The 22,953-nt window shown below is 49.2% G+C and overlaps 1 protein-coding gene across 6 annotated transcripts in view; it reads left to right on the top strand.

Moving 5' to 3' along the window:
• Positions 1–7,438, top strand: part of PLEKHM3 (pleckstrin homology domain containing M3) — a 199,744-nt gene extending 192,306 nt beyond the window's left edge. For 4 of the 6 annotated variants that reach the window (XM_003991077.6, XM_006935510.5, XM_019838548.3 and 1 more), the window contains one exon: positions 1,070–7,438. In XM_003991077.6, the coding sequence (XP_003991126.2) occupies positions 1,070–1,247 (178 nt within the window). In that variant the 3' untranslated portion in view covers positions 1,248–7,438. The remainder of the gene's footprint in view (positions 1–1,069) is intronic. The other 2 variants (XM_019838552.3, XR_006583505.1) reach the window with 2 other exon arrangements.
• The last annotated feature ends 15,515 nt before the right edge of the window (positions 7,439–22,953 follow it).

Raw genomic sequence — 22,953 nt, 5'->3', positions numbered from 1 at the left:
CCAGGACTGAAGCCCAAGATACTAGAGAAAAAACAAAAGCAGCACAAACTGAGCCTTGAGGGCTGTTTCCTTCATAGTCCTCTTCGAACCTGGTCCAGTGCTGGGCCCCGCATGCACTGTTGCTGGTTGGACAGAACCACACGGGCCCGATGCCCTGGGCTCCTGAGATGAGGGAGCCATTGCTCGTCAGGGCTGTGTGGAAGGGTGGGCGCTGAATCCACACTGGCAAGCCACCTCCTGGAGCAGCTACAGTTGTGCTTGACAGTTACTCATTATTAAAGACTTTGCAGGAAAAACAAGTCATTTGGACTCCTGTGCAGGCTTCCACTAAGCCAAACAACAAACTAGTCATCCACCTGGAATGCCTCCCCTCTATAAATTACAGTATCTGCATGTTGCCTTCAAAAAATACCCTCTTCTCCACTCTCTCGTGCTTTACTGTCCCCACTTGTGTTATAAAGATGGGCTTACAAAGGTGGGGGGGGGGTCCCTGATTTTCAAAAAACTCAGAAGGACAATAGACCAAAGGATATCATTCAGAAAAGTTGTCGTTTGACCTTTCCAAACTGTCGGATGAAGGCAGGGAGTCACGGAGAACCACGCAGCCCACATTAGCAGAAGTGAACAGCACCGTTTTCACGGCTAAAACGCCGGGGCCGTCACTGGTATTCAGAACACAGCATTCTCGTTCTCCGTCACTTCACCCCAGAGTTACTACCCACACTGCTGGCCCAGGGATAGGAAACACACAGAGCTTCTAGAACTCTGTCCACTGTCACCACGATCACACAGTTGCTAGTTGACTGCTGACCCCCCTCCACTGTGAGCCATAAGCCTCGCCCCAGCTAGTTCTAATCAGAAAACAAAAAAAAATTCTTTTTTCAAGGGAAATTCAACCTTGAGCATCTTGGAAAAGGGAAGAGCCCATTTCTGTGAGTCATCTCTCTCCCCGGTGGCGGGGCTAACCCGGAGTGAATGTACTCTGAGCTGCACAGAGGACTGGACTTCAGCTATTTGTGTCTTGCTCATCTCAGCCTGGTTCATCATCTCCCACGTTCGGCTTTTGCAGGTGTGAAAGCTGTGGAGCCGTTTTCCATTCTGAATGCAAAGAAAAGTCCGTCCCCTGCCCGAGGTGCGTCCGCCGAGAGCTGCAGAAGAAGCAGAAGTCTTTCTGGCGGAGGCTGAACGTGGACGAGAGCCTGGAGGAGGCCTGCAACATGTTCGAGCTGTCCTACCAGAACACCTGACTCAGCAGGGGCCCGAGGACAGGGACTGACCTCTCACCGATCCATCAGCCCGGCGGCCTCCTGACCAGCCAGTTAGGTCCCTTTGGAGGAAGAGTATGTCTCATCTTCAGCTAGATATAGATATATATTTACATACATATACACACATACCTAGACGTCCCGTATGTATGTTCTGTGTAAATCGCCGTCCAAAAGGTCCGTGAAGCCTCTGTGGCTCAAAGAAACTACCAGTAGCTGAATTAAACTTAGCCATGAATTTCAGCAGCTTGCTCCCAAGCAAAACCCTGGTTCTCACATGATGCTTTATATAGCCCAGATTTTTTTTTTCTTGTTTTGCTTTGTTTTGTCGTTTGGCTCTCGGGGGCCATCTTGTTACGCGGGACACAGGAGGAAGCATTTCCTACAGAAGCACAGAACTTCGGGTTGCGTGTGTGTTATTTATTTTGAGCCTTCACAGAGGATGCGGTGACCGAGGCAAGCCCTCGCCATCGCCCGTGTCACAAGAAAATCTTCAGAACACGGGGATAGATGACTCCGGGTCCCCTCAGTTTCTGCCGTGCAGGTGGGGATCACCTCAGCTGAGCCGAGTGGCCCAGAAATGAGGAGTGTGAGCTCCCTCTGACAGAAAGCACGCACCCCTACTTTATGAGGAGAGCTCCTTCTGGTTTTGAAGTTAATCTCAGGGGTTTTTTTCCTGAGGAAAAAAGAAAAAAGAGACCTCTGCGACCAATAGCTGCTTGTTGTCGGTCTGTTTGCTGGTTCGAAGCCCAGCGCCACCTAAGGGTGCGACGCCCCCGCATATTTGGTTGAAAACGGCTTTCTGAAGGGCAGTTTTCCCAGGGTTTTGTGGGGAATATTTATGATTTTTTTTTTAATGGTGCTGGCCTGGGGAAATTTCCTACGATTGTGGTCAAACACATCGGTTTCTAGACTGTGGATATTGTATGTACATTCCGTGAGGTGGCGTTCAGTTTCTTTTCACAGAATCTTAGGTAGGCACGTCCTTCCTATTTATTTGAAATGCTTTATTTGTCATTGTTCTCCATTGCACTTTCACTTTGGCCTGTCAATTTAACCACATCTGCTTTCACACTTTTCAAATTGTTTACAAAATCAAAGTAACACGGGACTTCAAAACACCAACAGTAGACTATTAAGAAAATACCAAACTTATGAATACAATTAATGAACTAAATGTAATAGTACTGTTTAAATAGATACACACACACACACACACACACACATAATTGCCACCTTGAAACAAAAATGCTAAAATCATATCCTAGGAATAGGAAATATAATGAATCGCTTCACCACTTAGCAGAGCCGTGGCCCCCACCGCCATGCCGTGTGGGAGCCGGTAGAATAGTCGTGACCAAAATGTCAGGTAGGCCGGCACTGGAAATCATGGCTCCATTCTTTCCACCATAATCTTCCCAGAGCAGAAAGATACACTGATAATGAAGCAATTTTCAACAGGCCATAGGAGACGATTCTGTATGTTTTCCCCCAAGCAGATGCCTCCAAGGCCCTCATAGTTGGGTAGTTTCACCGCTGTTGGGATCTGGAGAGTCAGTGGCTCACAAAGTATAGGATACATTTCACCCCATTACTCCTTCGCCCCCACACCTTGCTCCCTCCAGATCCTAACTCTTGAAACCTCTGTCCGTGTAGAGGCGTGACATTCCGGACTGACTTTTGTGCAGACTGCTGGATGCAAACATTTCACCTCTCAACCCATGCCAGTTCCTTTGGCCCCGGACCATTCATTTCAACTTAATGCTTGCCACCACACATGCCTGTATTTTCTGACTGCAGCAGCTGTAACCAAGGGCATAAAAACTTGTTAAAAGGCCAAGACCCCATTCACGAGACACCTTTACTCTTGGAAAAAACAGGTTGACTTCCCCCCGCCCCAACTCCGGTTATAGAGAACATTGCACACAAAAGATAAAGGGTGGAAAATCTCAAACAAGCACTTGGCAAACAGGCAAACAAATTTGATCCTCTCCTCCTTTTTCTTCCCCTTCGTGAAATACAGTATTTATATTTTCCAGCCTCAGAGAAGATAGCAGAACATGATCTTTCACAAGAGAATTATAGACCTGCTTATTATAAAACAGATGTGCTCCGATGGCAAAGTGCCTTTTCCCCTCCGCCCCCAGCTCCCCATCGCCATAGTTTGCTTCTGCCTTCGCTGTAATTAATGTATCTGTGATCCCGCCTGTCGGCGAGGCCATCCCCAGCACAGTGCGTTGGGAGACCTGAAGTGCAGGCCCCCTTGCCCCCTCCAGCATGTTTGCTCTCTGGACAGAATTTCCTGTCCCACCTCACAGGCACCTAGCGTCAGACCTGCTGAGAGGGAGAGATTCTGGACCCCTGTCCTAAAGGCCTTTGTTTTCACGGGTGCCCATTTAGAGGTCCTTGCTAAACACTGGCATCCCCTGGGTGCTCCAAAGGAGACCTTTCTACCCACATCATTTTCTGCTGATTTGCAAAAGGCGAGAGAAAAAACCACACCGTAGATGTGCTGGGTCCTTCGGCTACCCAGAAGCGGAACAGCATCCCCGCTGCTTGTTTTCCCTCCTTTTCTGTGTCCCTGACGGCCTGGTCGGTGCTGCCTGCCAGTCGACACAGCAGTCCACCACCACCACCACCAGAATCTGATAGGACAGAGTGGAGCCAGCTTAGGAATTGGGTCTGTCATGAAAGTTCAAAATTGCTGTTTTCCAGCCCAGAAACGCCTTAGAGCACATGAACGCCCTTACTGTTTTCAACCCAAACAAATGACTCGGTACACTGTTAGGTAATTGTTCCACTGCTCAGGAACTGTCGAAACAAAAGCAGATCTGTGGATTACCACCTCCTTCAGAACCAAGCTAATACCTGCTTTCCCTCCTGTTCCCGTTCTCATCCCGTATTAAATATCTCACACATAAAACACACGAGAAAGCGGCCAATTAATCTCCTAGAGCCGGCGGCTGACTCCAGGGAAACTCTTTTCACTTGAAAGGCCCATTCCCTGGTGTATCACTTGAGGAAATCCCTCCTAACAGTGCCAGAAGCTCATGTGTGAGACAGTCCAACCCTGGTAAAATGTTGGCATCTAATCCTGCAGTAGAGAAGCCAGTTCCCAAAATAGAGCCCAGTTGTACCGCTGCAGGAAGGCCACAAAGTACTTTAAAAGCAGTCAACTGGAATCGAGTCGTGTTCTTTCCAGGGCTGATTTTCCCCAAAGTTGAAAGCCTCTTTATATGAAAACCATGTAAAGTCTCATCATCCCCCTTCGCCCCACTGCCTTTTCAGGGTACTTGTGTTCCAGCCATTTTCATATATGTAGTAATAAAATGTGATATTTTTAGGAGCTTTAATACTTGATTAGCTGAGAGGGTAATCGCTTTTCGATTCTACTAGACTAGGCCTCCACCAAAAACAAAACAAAACAAAACAACAAAAAAAGGGAATATGATTAGTGTTTGGGATTTGTGGTTTCCAGCTAACTCAGTGGTACTTCGGACTCCTGCAAAGGGACTGTGCCATGATCTCCTTCGGGCTGCAGTGAAAACCTCGGTGTTTACATCACTCCAGCAGCCCTACACAGCCTTTGCTTAAACTAAGCGAGTCCACTTGGATGAGCTCTGACCTCTGGTTTTGTCTCTGCCTGTGTACACACTGCATACTGACACTGGACAGTTTCTTCCTGTGCCTCCTTGAAAAGGCTTGGCTTCCACACCTGTGGGTTTGTTCTCTATCTACTGGCCAAAAAACGGCATGTGTAAATTACTGTATCAGGGTAGGACCGGATGCCACACCGAACACTTCCGCAAAAAAGAGGCATTACCTGAGGAAGCCAAGATATATTTTGTTCCTAATTTAGGGTAAAGCCAATGCTGCTGTTCATAAGTTTGGGCAGAATTCTTCATCTCCACTGCTCTGCTGCACTTTATTGAAATAACTGGATTAGGAAGTAACTCGTCAACTCTTGATTCTAACACTGTCTAGAGTCAATTCAGAAGTTATTTTATTTTATTTTTTTACTTCTCCCACTAAAGAGAGATGCATACAGTTTCCCCCCTTATTTTTCGAATTTTCTGTCTCAATACTTTTCTTACTCTTAAAATAATGTCATGAAGTTAGAGAATTGGGGGCAGAACTGACAGAAATGAACACTCTCTCCTTGGCATGAATTGAGTCTGTAGAGGTACTGTCTTCCTTCCCTTGGTTCTTGTTAGCAACTGAGCATTGCTGTATTGTGTACTGTGGCCCATTCTCCTGACCCCGAGTCTAGTAGAACCCACTGCTCTAGGTTGAGCCCAGGACGGGTGATAAGCCCTGCTCAGTTAATTTAAGCAGACAAGTGTTGATTTCTATCATGGGGGCAGTTAAGTCCTAGCACCCAGCACTTCCTGATGGTAGACAATTCTAATTTCATTGTATTCAGACCCTCTGACTTGAGGGGTTCTCTTTAGTATGTCTTCGTGGATGCATGCCAAGGTAAAGTCTCAGTCACTGTTGAACTCTAGGTAAAAGTCGAAAGCGTGGAATGTCCTCCTCGGCACCCCCGTGGTTGTCAGGGGCTTTATTTCACGTGGGTTCCTGACGATCGTGTGATGTGGCACGCTCCTCATCAAGTGGCCTTCGATGTGGTGGAAGCCAGGGTTAAGCACAAGGGAAGGGACAACTGCTGTTGGGGTTCGGTTCCTCCCTGGAAAGAGAAGCCATCTTGTCAGAAAGGCGTGACACGAAGCCACAGTGGTTGCCTAGGGGAGAAGACTCAGGCGCATAAAGCAGCTCGTAGCACGGTGGAGACTCCTTTCTCCCAGCCGTAGCGCTGCAGACCAGCCTCTCTCCCCAGCCCTCCATCTTCCTCGCCCCAGTCCTGAGCCGAGGCCAGCGTCAGGCCTCATGGCTGTAACCTGGCCGGCAGACCACTGGAGCAGGTGCTCCTTCTCCATGTTGGTCTTGCCATCCGCCTTTCCCGGCAGGAGTGCCTTACAGCACTGCCTAGTGCTTCTGTCTCCTCTGTGGACCCACCTGAAGCCTGCAGGGCCCTGCGCCTCAATCTGGATCACTTTGCTTCCTCTCTGCCGGCCACTCCGTTTTACAAACACGCTGGCGACCTGCATATTCCACACGCATGTCAGACCTTTCGCCTTGGTTTAACCTGGTGCCTTCACCTCACGAGCAAAGGATGCCTGTTGGGAAGACATCGTTAACGCAGAAGGGTAGAAACATGGGCTTCTTAGCTCCGTCAACACTTTTACCACGAAATACAAAAGACACGACTGCGTCACGGTTGAACTTCGTTTTACGCTGGTTCGGGTTTTGGGTTTTGGTTTTTGATCACTCTTGTTATTTCTTTGTTTGCTTGCTTTCATTAACCAAACTCAGGGGAATGTCACGATGTCACCAAGGCCAATGAGGAGAGATTATCCAGACTTGAATCTGTAGAGTCGGTGAGCTTAGCCTTCTTCAGACTAAAAAAAGTATACAAAAACAATTTTCTTTTCGTTTACCGTATAAAGGTTTTCCTTTTTGCGTCACCACCTGTTTCCCAGGTAGGAGTGGGAAGTCTCTTGAACACATTGTGATGAAAATGTTTCCGTGTGGCATGGGCAGTCCATTGAGTCCAATTCGGCTTTTGCTGCTGGAGGTCTAGGTTCTGATTTTGGTCACTTACCAGAATCTTCTTTTGAATAGCCAGAAGTCCACCGAAGAAGATTGGGGGGGGTTGGGGGGGAGTCTTCTTTAATGAACAGTAAAAGGAGGGAAAATGCTTCATTTGCAAATGAAGAGCATGGAACATGGCGGTCGGTGCACAAGACTTCCACTCGACTTGTTCTCCTGCTCCTGGGTCAGATCCGTGTCGTCCTCCCTTCTTTCCACTCATGCATGACAGAACCCACTAAAATTCTGGGCTTGGGCAATTATATCACCCTGTGTTGAACTATTTGAAATAACAAATGTGCTATACATGCTATTTCTGTTTTATGGAGTTTGTTGCCTTTCGTTTGGGCATAACTTATCCATATTTTTGTTTATATCATTTTTAAATATCAGTAACCGTAATAATATAAAGCAAAGCTGTATTGTTGACAAGAGCCCTAGTTTTTATGGTCATCTGTCGTATAATTTAAGTGCACCAGTTCCTAATGTACAAAGTCATCTCTCAATAAACAATTCAGAAAATACTTTCTGTTCTCATAACAACTTCATTAAAACACTGTTTTCGCAGGGGTGGCGAAAGCCCGAGATGAGCTCTGGATGTTAACTCAAAGTCAAGATTTGAGATTTATTGAAAATGGGCTACTAGGACTTTAAAATATCTCTTAATATTAATCTTACAGGGGTTCCCCCCCCCCAATTCATCGACTCACAATACTCTCACAGCCCTTCCTATGCCTGTGAAAAATAAGAGTGTAACTTTATAAAAATGCAGATGTAGTTTTTTCTGGGCCTTGTGTGTCAAGGTGGCATGGTTTCTTTCAGGTCCGAGAGAAGCCCGCCACGGCTCATGCGTGGAATGTCTTCCCACCGTAGCTCCTCCCCAAGCCTTCTTGTCCTGGTTCATCTCGCCGCCGTGCTCCCCAAATTAGATAGACAAGTGACAGGCAGTAGGCCACCAGGCAAGGACACTCGTCTTCCCGAAGACCATATTTAGGGGGCAAAGAGTGAAAAGTAGAGGAGGTGCTTACATGAGAGACAGCAGCCCTCTGGTTGGTGAGAGCCGGGCAGGCACGTCTGTACTACGTGGCGGGGGCCACGGCCCTGGCTTTTCCGCCACCGAGACCACAGGTACAACAGTTCTCCACCAGGAAACGTAAAACACCGTTTTAACTCACTTTCTCAAAGACAGACATCGGAGACTAGAAAAGGTGCTCCCAGTTAAACATTTACCAGAGGTGAACCCTGAGCCTCACCCCCCAAGACACACCTCAACGTGTCCATATCCAACCTCTGCTCCCCCTCCCTCAGGAAACCAACTAGGGCTCACGCCCATTCTGCCCAAGGAACAACTGGACTTCATCCTCACAAGAAACCTGTTACAACCCATGATAAAGAGAGACGAGTTAATGTTTCACAGAACCACACTAGACACGGGACGTGGTCAGAGCCTGGATTCATCTGATTCACGGGACAGGTCAGCTTCCCCCCAGTTGTAGTAACCTGCAGCGGCTGGAGAACTCCAGGAAGTTTGGCGTCATCACAGAGAAGATATGCAAAGATGTTTTCAGAAGGCTAAAAAGAGACACTATTTTATTCATCTCTCCCCACCCCCAGGAGATGTTGATTTGAATCTCCCTTAATTGTTTCCCCCGTCCTGTCCTTTGATGATGGCTCAAGATGATGGCTTTAATCAGTGGTTCCCACATCAGAAACACAAAAACAAAAGCCAAATGTCAGGACCCCATCACGGACAATTGAATCCGAATCTCTCTGGATGGGGCCTGAGTGTTTGTATTTCTTAAAAGCTCCCTGGGTGATTCTCCTGTGTTCTGAAAGTTAAGAACCACTAGATTAAACGATGCAAGTTGCCCTGAAATAAACATTTGCTTGGCATTACTGGTGGTCCACAGTGGGAAAGATGTCAAAGGGATGTGGACGGACTGAATGGCCTGAGTTGCCCTCTAGCCAACAGCTGTTGCCACCCCTTTTCCCAGCAGACTCGGAACAAGTACTTTGGAACTTGCCGCTCACGGGCTGCAATCGCTTTCGTAAAACCCTACCTTTATACCCCCTGTATTTTCTTCCAGGGTGTGGTTAGCTTCTGTTTCTCCAGTATATCCTATCTCCGGACAGCCTGGTGAATAGAAGTGGCCAGGTCATGGCCACAGGTGACTAAGCTGGCTACAAAGGCAGCCTTGTGTTCTCCCTTTCATTTTTTCCTTCCTCCATTTCAGCAGGCTATGCTGCCTGTGTCCTCAAACGTATGCATGCGCGAGTCTGCTCCCACCGCAGGCCCCTCGGTGCACACGGACTTCATCACTCTTGATAGTGGTGTTTAAAATGGAAAAGCACTAGGTGCTTCTTGCCCAGAAAGATCAGGGGAATTCATGAAATCTTGAGCTGTGTCCAGATTTGCCTCGGGTCAGTAGAAGAACTAGACTTGCAAATGAACCGGAGTCATTCCACGATCCGGGCACCTATTGAACTGATGAGTTTCAACCTCGGTTGCCAGTGACGGGGTGAACCGAAACAGCCAGTTCCTTCCCTCTCCTTCCTTTAGGAAGTCAGTAGCTTTGAAGACAAGTATTCCTCATTCATGAGCTTTTCCAAAGGGTTCAGAGTCTTAAAAATTATAATCTCCTCCATGCCCACAGTGCTTATCACATGGAAAACACCCACAGCGGCGATGACTTAATTCAAAATCACCAAAGGCAGCCACGAGTCCTTTGGGAGCAGGAATGCAACTAGAAATGAACTTGGGTCTGCTAGGGCCTTACCTGGGATTTGTTCTAAAGCAGCATCAGTTGAAACTACATTCCTGACTGGGGGGGGTGGGGGGGGGGAAGTTTTAAGTTTCTTTTTATTATTGTTTCGGATTCCGACCGTGGTAGACAATTATTCCTCCCCCAGGATAATAAAAGCCTCTGGTAGATAACCAGGAAGCCTGAGGCAAAATACACCCAGCAGAAAGATACAGTTTACTCTCTCCTGTTGGCATCTATTTCTTCGCCACTTGGGCAGAGAAGTCTAGCAAGAAGAATAAATTGTGACTAGCTGAACATACGGGAATTCTGGTTTATACTCAGTGACTTCCAGTTTACCTGGACAATAGGGAGATTTGTTACTCTACCTTTATTTCATATTCCTCCATTGAGAGCTCCTGGTTTTATGCAAATCCGCTAGAGTTCACCAGTTCATGCCACATTTCAGATCCTACCGGACAATCTCGGGCAGCTGCCGGTCTGGGGAAAATTCCAACAGCTTTTATCCAGATGCTCCCAGACACACTGATATGTGAACCACTTTCAGTGACTTCCATGTTCTCCCGGGATGGTCTGTTGTTCTGAAGCTGAAGAGCTGCTATTAGCACAGTAATTTTTTCAAATGAACATTGAGCTAAATTATCTCGAATGTATGAAGGAACATCTCTCACTGTGTTACGGAAAATTGCCTCCCACATTACAAGACTATACAAAGCACATATTAATTTGGGGCCCAAGGACATCCAAATTGCCTTAGCTTCTGGGCTGTATTGTGATGACACTCTCTCAGTAATATCAGGTTCCAAGGACACCACAAGGTGCACACCGTTAGGAAAATAAACCAGAAGCTTTCTCCATTAGGATCCCCGCATGCATCCCCAAGCCCAGCTAGGGGCATTTTGTTCTGAGATTCAAGCCTTTTGCAGAGGAAATGAATTCCAATTGCATAGGCAGGGAAGTGGATTTGAATTCTAAACTGGGTCAACTTCCCCAGAGGGCTTTCTCATTCTGGAGGGAGTCCTGGAGGGAGGCAACAGAGGAAGCAGCCATCAGCAGCCCCAGCGACCCCCGAGCCCCAGCGACCCCGTAGCACCCCTACGACAGGTATCTCAGGAATTAACTCCAGCAGGTGCACATTCAAATCCAGGCCAAGGTGAGAGGGGAACATGCAGGCTGGGCCCTGGCTGATAAAGTGCCAGTGCTGCCGTGAGCATTGTCTGCGTGTGGCCCGGCCGGCAGCGAGCCCTGAAAACTACGCCTGCCTGCATCGCCCCCCCAGCACCCAGTCAGCTCACACGCAGCCCCCCATGGGATGTCTCAAAGATAAAAATAAACATCTTTTAAAATAAAAACTGTGGGGGGCGCTTGGGTGGCTCAGTCGGTTGAGCGGCCGACTTCTGCTCAGGTCACGATCTCGCGGTTCGTGAGTTCGAGCCCCACGTCAGGCTCTGTGCTGACAACTCAGAGCCTGGAACCTGCTTCGGATTCTGTGTCCCCCTCTCTCTCCGCCCCACCCCTGCTTGTACTCTGTCTCTCTCTGTCTTTCAAAAATGACTAAACATTTAAATTTTTTTTTAATAAAAATTGTTAGATTTTTGCCTCGTTTGTCCCACCCTTGCCTTGTTTTTCACTTTCTACTTTTCTGAGGAAATATCACAAAGCCAATCACAGACATCATGACAGTCTATCTCCGCGTGCTTTAAGTACACGTCGAAACAAGATGTGTGTTCTTTTCCGGGTGGTCACAATGCCATCACACACCTAACAAAATGAGCAATGGCTCCTTGTTTGCACCCGATACTGTTTCAGATCAAACTCATCTTATTATGTCCAACGCATCTTTTGTTGTTTTGTTTGCCCAAACGGTAAAGCTCTTACAAAGTAAAAATAAGATTATGCGGTGCCCCCCCACCCCCGTCCCCAGAGCTTGATAAACTGCAAAAGGCTGTGCAGCTTCTGCAGCCTCCCTCCCGCCGTCTTTAAGGGACACCTGTCCCACTCTTCCTGCAGAGGACAGGACTCTCCAGCCGGGTAGTCCCAGTGGCCTCTCAGTCAAAGTCTCCTCCCTCTTGGGACCCGCGGCCCCGAGCTGGGCCAGCGGGAGCGTGAGCTTGAGGGCAGCTGAGCACGCACAAGACTACGAGACTACGATCGACCGCTGAAGGGGCCTGTCGGTTCCTCCGCCTCCCTCGGAGCCGCCCTGAGCTCTGCTCTGCCCAAGACCTGGGGGTCGGGGGTTATGCCTTATATCCTATCCACTATGCAACAGCGACTTCTCTTCAAGTGACCCAGAGCTGCTCCCCGACGCAACGCCCTTCCCACGCAGGGAACCGTCTCAGCACAATTCCTTCCCTTTCTCTGCCTTCGCCATCGTACCCCGACCGAGTACCCAACAGCACTGCCACGTGAGGACGCAAGAGTGAACCCACCGGCGGAGGGCGCCATCCCTGGCCTCTGTACCCAGGCGACAGCCCCCGTGTGATGACAGCAGCTCACTAAGGGTGCTGAGGAACCGACTAACTGAAACGATGGGCTCATAGGAAAGGGTTGGTTCCTACAGGACTGGGTGGAAAGACAACCCTTTATTGCAGGCACGGCCAAGGGTTCCATCTGGGGTTCCCTGGCGCGCGCTGAGACCCAAGCCATTGGCTCCTGCTCTGACACTCTGGTCCTCTCCGGTGGCTCCTCAAACCTCGTCTGTCCCCCTCGATGTCCTCACCAGAAAGACCAGAACTCAAAGGCCCTCTATTCAGTTCTCCCCTTGGATGAGCCTTTCACTCGAAAGCATAAGAAATATTCATGAAATAAAATTAAAAGGTACAAAAACCTGTGAGAGAGAAGGGCTCTCTGGCGGAGTCCTCCCAAATAAAAGACTCAGCCCAGGTATTTTCTTGAAAATGCTGCTGTTTGCAATGTGGTTAGTTGGGCACGTTGCTGACCTTTTTTTTTCCCCACCAGATACAAATGGCTATTTTATCAGATTGTTATTTTAAAGCAGGAAGAAGCCTAAGATTATTTATGATCATCAAAACTTGCCAACTTTAATTTTGCCTTAATAAAACTCCTGATCTCAGGCCACAAAAAGACAGAGATAATGGAAGGAAGGGATTCCCTGCGGCAACGTTCACATCACCCCCGGAGCACCTGTTGTCAACCTGCCCCACCCCCACCCCCCCAGCAGCAGCAGCAGCTGGAAATGTTAGAAATGCACGTTCTCAGGCTCCAGACCTGGGCAGGGGCGGGGTAGGGCCCAGGGATCTGTGTTTTAGCAACCTTCAACCCCAGGGATTCTGATGCAGGCTGAAGTCTGAGACCCAAGGGGGCATAGAGGAGGTCTGCGGATAATTCAGCCCTCCCCGCCTCCTCAAGACAGCAAGCCTTTCTGGAGCCTCCTGTAGGCAGAGTGAAGCGTTAGACGCTGGGGATGCACAGACCACACAGGTACAGCCTCCACCCTCCGGAGCCGCCGAGTGACCGGGAAAGGCCAGCATGGCCGCACATAGGGCCTGTTAACCCACAGTGTTATCGCCAACAGTGAGATGTATTCCTGACCCCTGTGCTTGGATGCTGGGTGACCTTGGGTTAGACCCTGAAACTCTTAGCGAGGCTACGAGGCCTCGGTTGCCCCGCTGCCTCCTCTGTGGAGATAAAAATAGTCTTCAAGTGATGGGGCCATTGTGAGGGTTAGGTGAAATCATGTGGATAAGGCACTTAGCACCGGGCCTGGCACACAGGGGAGGGAACTGGATGCCAGGTGCTGTTGTTTTCAGGGAGCAGAGGGAGAGCCTGAAAGAGGATGTGGGTCAACTCCACCTGGCCAGGCAGAGTTTCCGGTGGAGGGCACGTTTGAGGCTGGTCTGGGAAGGTGAGTCAGCGTGTGTGAAGGAAGGGTGTGGGCTGGAGGCAGGTGGCTCTGAGGCTCCTGCAGACTCCGGGTGGCATTCAGGGGCTTCCCACGGCTTCTCCAGCGGGTCCCAAGAGTCCCACGGCATTACTTGGCTACCATTTTGTTCCTATCTACAATCCTGCCTAGCTCCACTTATGGACCAGCGTAAAGGTGGTCCTTCTACAGCTCCTGGACTTTGTGAGAGTCTGCTGCACCCCGCGGCAAGGGACTCAGCCTTCTCCCTTTCCGGCTGCACCCCCCCACCCCCCGGCCTCACTGAGAAACGTGGTGGAAGTGGGGACATCACCAGGCACCAGCCTCAGCGCCCGCCTTTCCACCCTCCTGTGGAGAGTTTTCCTCAGAGCCTTTCCTCACCAGGGTCTCCCACTTTTCTATCAATTAGCAGAAACACCAGAAGGGTGGATGTAGAGGTCAGCGGGCGTCACTCAGGTTCCCGTCCCACAGGGTCAACCGGAGGGGTCCTCACCTCCTCCCACCCCCCCCACCACTGCCACCATCACCAGGACCCTGAAGTTGTCTGAGGCAAAGTCAGCTTTTTTTTTTTTTTCGCAAAACTATTTTTTTTTCTCCTTCATTTTTATTATTAATTTAGAACGCCCCACACAAGCCCCAGTCCTGTGCCCCCTCTGCGGATCTGTCCCCCTCTCCTCAAGAACCTGGGCCTCCCATCCTCCTCCTCCTCCTCCTCCTCTCCTTTTATTCCGGTGGCCGGTGATTGGAACAGAGCGCCCCCCTCTTCCTCCCAACCCCACAATTGTCACCACCAATTAGTGCATTGTTAGGACACACAATGGCGTTACTGTAGCCAGTGGAATTGGAGGTCTTTGTGCTTCCCCAGTCGGCCGTGGGGGCAGTCAAGTCTCATTTAGAGACTTAAAACACAACGCCAGAAGAAAAATGCTATCAGAAAAGCAAAGAGAAAGAAAAAGGGGGGGGGGGCTGAAGAAAGGGAGAAAAGCACCAAAGAGATAAAAGAAAAAGAAAGAATGAGAAAGAAACAAGAGGAAAAGAAGAAGGTGAAGTTGAAGATGAAGGGAAAGAAGGACGGGAAGCAAGCAAGTGTTGAAAAGAGAAGGAGGGGAAAAAAAGTGCTATTCAGGAGTTGGCCCGAACTCATGAAAAGACCCGAGTGGTTGCTACATACTGAAGTCCCCCTCAGAACACAAAAAGGGGCTCGGGCTTAACAGTAATTAGTGGCCTGATTGTGCTTAGAACACTGTGCGTCTTTAGAGGGTTTTTCCAACTTTCCTATTTTTTTTTTTTCAGTTCTCACAAATAAAGGGGGTGGGAAGAGAAAAGTAGGGGCTGGGGGAGGGGAGGGCCTGCAGGCCACGCTCTCCCCCCCACACCCCACCCCCAGCCTGGGGGTGGGGGCAGCTCAGCCTTTCTCTTTGACAGGTAAATTGGATTTTATTCTCTGAAGCTTGTAACTAATTACAGAGGGTATTTTTCTGTAAGAACGCGACATATGGGTACGTTTTAGAGTCACTATTTTGTTTGTTTCAAGTACCTTTCGAGCAGCCTGGCCCTTTTCGCAGCCCGCAAGATGCCCCCAGAGGCCCGGCCCTTCTTCCATCCAGGGCCCACCGGTGGTGGACTTTTCCTATCAGCCAGACTTTTACGTCCAGAGCCTTTTCTGCTCGTGAAATTCATGTCCCAGTTTAAACACAGGACCAATCTGAGGAAGCAGCCTCACTCCTGAGGACTTGTCCGACAGCTCTTGGGCTGATAACAGGACCTCCCCTGTGTCTTTCCTCTCTCTTTTCCTCCTCGCTGATCCCTAAAACAATCGGAAATGCTCCGTGCCTCTTAGAGCTAAGGCACAAGGAAAGTTCTTTGAGGGAAAGAAGCCACCCTGAAGTTAGGCTGGTCTCTTGGATGCCCAAGTTCATTCTCCATATTCATATTCCCTCTCCCCCTCCCTCCTCCCTCCCACCTGGCCCACACCACACTTTCTAGAAAGTGCAAAGACGCACCAAGTCCAGTTTGCCACAGAACAAAGGTATTCTCGGGGTGCCTGGGTGGCTGAGTCAGTTAAGCATCTGACTTCAGCTCAGGCCATGATCTCATGGTTCGTGAGCTTGAGCCCTACTCTCTCTATCTCTCCATCGCGCTCATGGACTCTCCCTCTCTTTCTCTGCCTCTCACTCACTTGCTCCCTCTCTCTCTCTCTCAAATAAAAAAAAAAAAATCTACCTAAAAAAAAAAGCAAGAATATTCTTGTGTTGCTATTTTTTAACAGTTTTCTTGGAACAATGTAGCCCAATGCAGTCAATTCCTAACTTGTACCAGTTTTTTATTTCCCTTCAAGGGCACAAAACATGCCTCCCCTTTTCCTCTGTCTAGCTCAGACCAGACTCCTATTAATGTGTTTCACAGATAAGCTAATGGAGGCGTCATCTGCTCCTTGCAAGGTTTCCATAAAATCGCTGCCCCCCCCCCCCCCACTCCGTCTTGGAAACAAAGCCGTCAGAATTTGCCTGGGACTGTCTAACCATTGTGTCTCTTTTTGCTTTTCCATGTGTGAAGTGGAAGCGAAAAAAATGGGGGTGGGGGGCTGTTCCCAGGCATTTACTTGGGAGGGAGGGATATCGGGGGACACCCAGGAAGGCGCAGACCAGAGTTCTCCTCTACATCCCCAACCGGCGGCCAAGGCAGGTGGCTCTACACTTGGGTGAGCTCACTGCAGTCACTATGCTCACTCCAAGGCCCAGGAGGAGGATGAGAAGAGAGATCGGATCAGAAGGGAGGAGTCCTGGCGCACGGCTGTGCTGGCACTGCGCACGCCCGCTTCTCTCCCTGCAGACCGCCGGCAGGTGCCCTGCGCTGGCTCTCTTCATCCCTCCTTGTGTGTTGGGGGGACTGTTCCGGGCTCCCTCACCCCCACTCCACCCTGAGAAAGGGCACGTCCTGACTCAGTCGGGAAATGAAAAGTGAAACTCTCTGATGGTGGCCATGCCATGTCACCAGTACCCAAGTCGGGAGACGCTGGAAACAAGGATGACCGAGCCTCCTAGGGGCGGCGCCTCTAGGGCACAGACGGGTTGGCTCGGTTGCCCCAGATCCGGGATAGGGCAAACAGGGTGAGGGGCGCCCCGAAAGGGTCCTTGGCGAGTGGCCTGCGGCACCGACTCAGCACCTCCCATTTGCCCCCCGCCCTCGGCCTCTTGCTCTGGGAGGGGTAACGGGAGCCCCAGGACGCCGGGACCTGCAGGCGACGTGGGTGGAGGTCAGCCAACTAGGACGTGGAGCCTGAAGACCCCGAGTCGGGCAGTTCAGGTGCGCAGCGCACGCCCCAAGGGCTGTCCGAGGAGTGTCCGTCCCCAAGTTACCACGGCCGCCGCCTACGCATCCCTCGGGCCCGGTCCCCTCACTGTACCGCTCGCCCTGCTCCTGTCCTGATCCTCTCTCCTGGCCGCCTCAGTCAAGTTCTGAATGGCGAACTCCAAGGCAACGGAAGTGCGTCAGGGCCCCCGGTGCTTCTTTGAGTGACACTTAATGAAATGCTACGTTAAGGAAACACGTGCTACGTTAAGGTCACTCCAGCCACCGTTCTGGCGCTGTGCGTGCAGGTTTATTGTGACTGTCCTCGCTTGGGGCCATCAGGGCCACAGCACAGGTCACCGCTGTCTGGGGCCGGTGAAGCAGCCTCTGTCCAGTGGCGCGTGCCTTAGAGTACGGTCCGAAAGAACTTTCTGCGGTGAGGGAAGCGTCCCCGGGGCTGGGCTGTCTAGTATGGAAGCCACCGGCCACGTGTGTGTAAAGCACTTGAAATGTCAGGGACGCCTGGGTGGCTCAGTCGGTTGAGCGTCCGACTTCAGCTCAGGTCACGATCTCGCGGTCCGTGAGTTCGAGCCCCGTGTCAGGCTCTGGGCTGATGGCTCGGAGCCTGGAGCCTGTTTCCGATTCTGTGTCTCCCTCTCTCTCTGCCCCTGCCCCATTCATGCTCTGTCTCTCTCTGTCCCAAAAATAAATAAACGTTAAAAAAAATTTTTTTAAGAAATGTCATAGCTAGTGCGACTACGAATATGAACACTCAATTTGATTGCATTTTAAATAGCATAAATCAGCCCCTTGGGGCTAGGAGCTCCCACATTGGACAGCACAGCCTTCCGTGATGTTGCTGAACCCTGCTACAGCCAGGGAGCAAGTGGGCTCCCAAATCTTTTTGCTTCAGAAAGACAACTGCCCAAATCACAAGCCCTTGAGCACCTCCTGAGGAGAAAAATTTCTAATTAAAGGCAAAAACAGTCTTTTCTGTCTCCCTTGACCGACACCAGCAACTTCTCTCTACCCACATTCTGCTGACAACCACAATTTGGGGCTCCCCGGTGTAGACACACATGGTCTTACCTCGAAGTGAGAAAAAGAAGCCTTCCACACCTAGGTGTCGGGGTGGCGGGGGGGGGGGGGGGGGGGGGGGCGGTGGTATACCCCGGGGAGTCAAGGGATTCTGTTATGGTTTCCAAGGGCAATAAGTCTAGTCTACATTCCTTTCCTCCAAAGTTGTCAAAGGATTCCCATTAACCTTAGTGATGGCTCTCCACAGGGCCTGCGAGGCCGGGGCCACAGTTCTGGGTGCGAACCAGTGGAGGGTCATCTGGCTGCTGGCTTGTTAAAGACTTTGAGTGAAGCAGAGAGAGAAAGAGAATGAGAGAGAGAGAGGTTTCCATTTTCAAGGTACATTGTTTCTTTCAGTGAAGACTTCTGTAACTGATACAGGTAACCACAGATCACCTGGGGACGATTTCAAAGACGAGAGCAGCTGGGTGAGTAAAAATCACAGCGGATCTCGATGGCCAGGAACCAGGACGGCACAGGCACATCACAGACAAGCCCCTGAGCTTCTTGGTATTTAAAATGATCCCCACGCTTGCAGAAAAGACAAAACCCCTGAAGGATTTGAATTATAATTCCAAGTGCTATTTTAAATTATCATCAAAAGGACAGATTAATTTTTTCATACCTCCCAGTAAAATGGGGGTCCGTTTCTCACCTTTGCTGCCACCCCCCCCCCCCACCGCTACCCCCACCAGGTTCCTTAGGGGCCTTTCCTATTTAATAGGCCCTGCAGCAGGCAATTCTAGAAAATGAGTTACACTAAAGACTGGAAGTTAGGATGGGCACGGGGAAAATGAGAGCTGGGACTTGGGGGGGGGGGGGGCGGGTCTCCCTTTAAAGTTCTGCTGATCGCATTTAAAAGCAGGCACATGGCATGCTTTCCAGAAACACAAAATTCAATTTAAAGAGTTCTTCCTCATCTTTCTTCTCTGAGGATAGGTGTTCATACTACTTATCGTCAGCTGACTCTGAGGTTTCAGAGGCTCTGAAATGATTGTCCACTGCAAATAGACTTTATCAGTCAATGCCTGGGTCTACTATTTAAGAAGAGCTGTGTACAAAAAAATAAATGTACCCCAGGCCTCTGGCCCTGGAGACGTCACTGTTTATCTGGCGTGACAAGAAACAAAGTTCAGAGAGCAATACAGGAACAAATATGAGCCCGTATTAAGCTGTGAGTTGCAAACCCCCTGTGTGGTCAGGGTTCAAAAGGCAGAGATCTCTGTGGGCTCTAGTCAGGAGACCAGCAGAGCCATTCCCGAGGGGGGACAAGTTGGAGCGTTCGCGCTGGACCTTGGAGGCCCCTCCAGCGCCTCAGGGAAGCGGTCCCAGGAGGAGGCGGGGCTTGGCCACTGAAGCTGTGGGCCTGTGAGGCTCATGGGGTCGCTCGAACCTGCGTCCCGCACCCAGCCACGGGGCAGGAGCAGACCTTCCTGCCCCCCTTCCATGCACATACCCAAAGTCAGCCACTCTCGGCCACGGTTCCTGGTAGTAACCTCGATCCAATACTGGGGTACCAGGGACACGGATGAGAAAATAGTTTAAAGCTCAGTGTCTGCCACCAAAGTGACAGGGACGAATTCCCAGCCCGACTATCTACCATGAGTCGCGTCAACTTATGAATTCCAGCCAGTGACCTAGCCTTCCGGAGCCCCCCACGTCTGTCAAAGGTGGATGATAATGGTTCCCCTGCAGGACTGCTGTGAGGACTAAGTAAGATTAAATAACAAATGTACAATGTCCAGCACATCATTTATATAATTTATATTTATGATACGAACCCTATACCAATCTTTTGTAGAAGAGGCAGGAAGGCTAAGTGAAGAACTACTCCCTTTTCTGCGCTTTTCTTTTCTAATTTGTGGGCTGTTTGATCACAAACTATTCTCATTTTGACCAAGCTCACTGCAGTACGGTTTCCCTGCAGTGCCTTTCAAAGGACAGAAGCTTGAATGATCTACTATTTTCATAGCAATTTGGCTTAATTTTTTTTCCCCCTGAGACCGGCAGAATAGGTTAAACTTAAGGAAAACGGTGCTGTGAGGCTAGCAAGAAAAATTTAATTTAGTTTCCGGATTGGACTGACCACGGTGAATCCTAAACAAGAAACTAAAGAAACCATGTGCTGTCGAAAAGCACTTCGGTCACTGAGAGAGCACCTACCAGGAGGCAGGCCCTATGCTGCATCCAGATGGCCGCCTGGGCGCCCGTAAGTAAAAGTTCTCATCAATAAATATTTCTTAAGTACTCAAAGAGATAAGGACAAGTGCTTAGATCTGGAATGATGGAGAAACCGGTTTTGAAATGTGAATTGTGTGCAACCGATAAAAGAATGAACATCCAGATTGGATGAAGATTGTCTAAAACCCCATTAAAAAATCATACCAGACAATGGGCAGTTTACGGAAAAGAGAACTTAAATGGCCACTGAGCCCATAAAAGATGTAATGGGAGATGATTAAAAGGCACGAGTTAGCATAGGATTACATATGATCCCGCAAAGAAATGATAGCAATGACTCAAATAAATCTCTGCATACCCTGTTCATAGCAGCATTAGTGTCCATAGTCAAAAGGTAGACACAATTGATGGAACGGATAAACACAATATGGTACATAAATACAAGGGATTATTACTCAGCCTTAAAAAGGAAGGAAGTTCTGACACAGGCTATAACATGGATGAACCTTGAAGGCACAACGCTAAGTGCAGTAGGTCAGACATAGGAAGATAAATGCCGTATGATTCCACTTTTATGAGGACCCATAGGGGTCAGACTCATGGGGACAAAGTAGAAGAGACAAAAAAGGGGGTAGGGCAGAGGGGGAAAGGGGGAGCTGGTGTTTTGTGAGCACAGAGTTCAGGGAGGGAAAATGAAAATGTTCTGGAGATGGAGGGGTGGTGATTGAATGTGAATGTGCTTAATGTCACTGAACTGTACCCCTAAAGATGGTTAAAATGGTCCATTTTATGTTATGACTATTTAACCACAGTTTAAAAAATGTATTTCCAAACTTGGATTCAAAAACGCTGTTATCCTAGGGGCACCTGGCCGGCTCAGTCAGTGGAGTTATGTGACTCCTGATCTCAGGTTTGTAGGTTCAAATCCCATGTTGGGTATAGAGATTACTTAAAACATAAAACAAAATCTTAAAAAAAAATCACTATCACCCTTTCAAAAAAATATGCCTTAAATATATCCTTCTTTCTCCTCCCATCATTGAACTTCTTTAGTGTGCCTTTACTATTAAAAATGCAAAAACTGGGGTGCCTGGGTGGCTCAGTCGGTTAAGTGGCCAGCTGCTGATTTTGGCTCAGGTCACGATCTCACGGTTCATGAGCTCGAGCCTTGCATCCAGCTCTGCACTGACAGCCTAGAGCCTGCTTGGGATTCTCTCTCTCTACCTCTCTCTCTCTGTCTACCCACCCCACCCCCCATGTGCATGTTCTCTCTCTCTCTCTCTTTTAATAAATAAACTTAAAGAAATGCAAAAAAAAATTTTTTTAAGAATGAGGTAGGCAATGAAAGAAGTCTAAGACAAACCATAATGTGAAAAAGCTGATACACACAATACTTTCCATTTATGTTAAGAAAAAGAAATACATTGTATGTGTACAACACAGAGGAAGGTCTCCCAGGAAACACCCCAAACTGGTCACAAAACTTGCTTCTGAGGAGAACGGGGTGGGGGGAGTAAATGGAAACTTGGATTTACTTTTACTGTGGAATAATTTTTTTTTAATTTTTTTTTAACATTTTATTTATTTTTGAGACAGGGAGAGACAGAGCATGAACGGGGCAGGGGCAGAGAGAGAGGGAGACACAGAATCGGAAACAGGCTCCAGGCTCCGAGCCATCAGCCCAGAGCCCGACGCAGGGCTCAAACTCACGGACCGCGAGATCATGACCTGAGCCGAGGTCGGCCACTCAACCGACTGAGCCACCCAGGCGACCCTGGAATAATTTTAAAAGAGATCCATAATTCCCCAGTATCAGGGGAGGAAGGCTGGAGTCTCCTGCCCAGTGGGCTTGGCAAACTGGGTCCAGGACTGCCATCTCTGACTCAGACAACCTACTACAAAGTGGAAAACAGGCTAACGCATGCGGAGGGGGAAGGAGACCTTTAGGACTGCGAATATTATGAACAGTTGTCTGTAAAAATAAAACGTATCTCTGAAATCACGAGTTTCAGTTTTCAGTGTGGAAAATATGGCCCGCGCATTTCTGCTTGGGAGGTAACAGCTCCGCCTTGAGCCAGAAATAGAGGAGTCTAGATACACCACATGTTATTGGTGCGAGGTAGACAGACTATTTAACCCCTTCCAGGATCTGTTTCCTCATCTGTAAAATGGGTATAACAAGAATACAGATGGTGGGGGGCGGATATGAGGATTATAAAGCATCTAGCATGTACCAAACGCCCAGGAAATACCATTAACATACACAACAAAGTCTCATTTCTTTAACAGGGTGCGTGGAGTCTCAAAAGCCAAAGCCAAAGCCAGTTCTCTCCCTTGTGCAGAACCCAGCATCTAAAGAAGCATTCGGTAAATAGGACCCTGGGCCTTACCCACCGGATCCGCGGTCCTCCAACCTCAGCCAACATCCAAATGGTCTGAGGGGCTTGTTAGAAATACGGATTCCCAGAGTCCATCCCAGCAACTGTGACTCAGTGGGGCTGGCGTGTGGCCCTGGAACCTGCTGTCCACCTCCAGTGCTGGACAGAGTGCACTTAAGAACTCCTCTTCTACGAGAACTATTTGGAAAAGATGAGGCAGAGCTCAAATGCCCTCCTTTGCCCCCGCCAAGTCTGCTTTCCCCTATTCTGCTTCCTCTTCCCTCTCTGCAAGAAAATGACCCCTCTTTTTCTTCTTCCTTCTCCAGGGTTTTGGGAAGTGCAGTTTCTAGAAAAAAATGTGCTTGCTGTTTCTTGACAAAGCCTCCACAGGACTGTTTTTAAAAACAGAAAGCGGTGGCGGGGTGGGGGGGGGGGCACCTGGGTGGCTCAGTGGGTTAAGCACACGACCC

This window comes from Felis catus, chromosome C1 (assembly GCF_018350175.1).
Source record: "Felis catus isolate Fca126 chromosome C1, F.catus_Fca126_mat1.0, whole genome shotgun sequence".
Classification (NCBI taxonomy): Eukaryota; Metazoa; Chordata; class Mammalia; order Carnivora; family Felidae; genus Felis; species Felis catus.
Note: the sequence above shows the minus strand (reverse complement) of the source record. Positions and strands in the feature narration are given on the sequence as shown.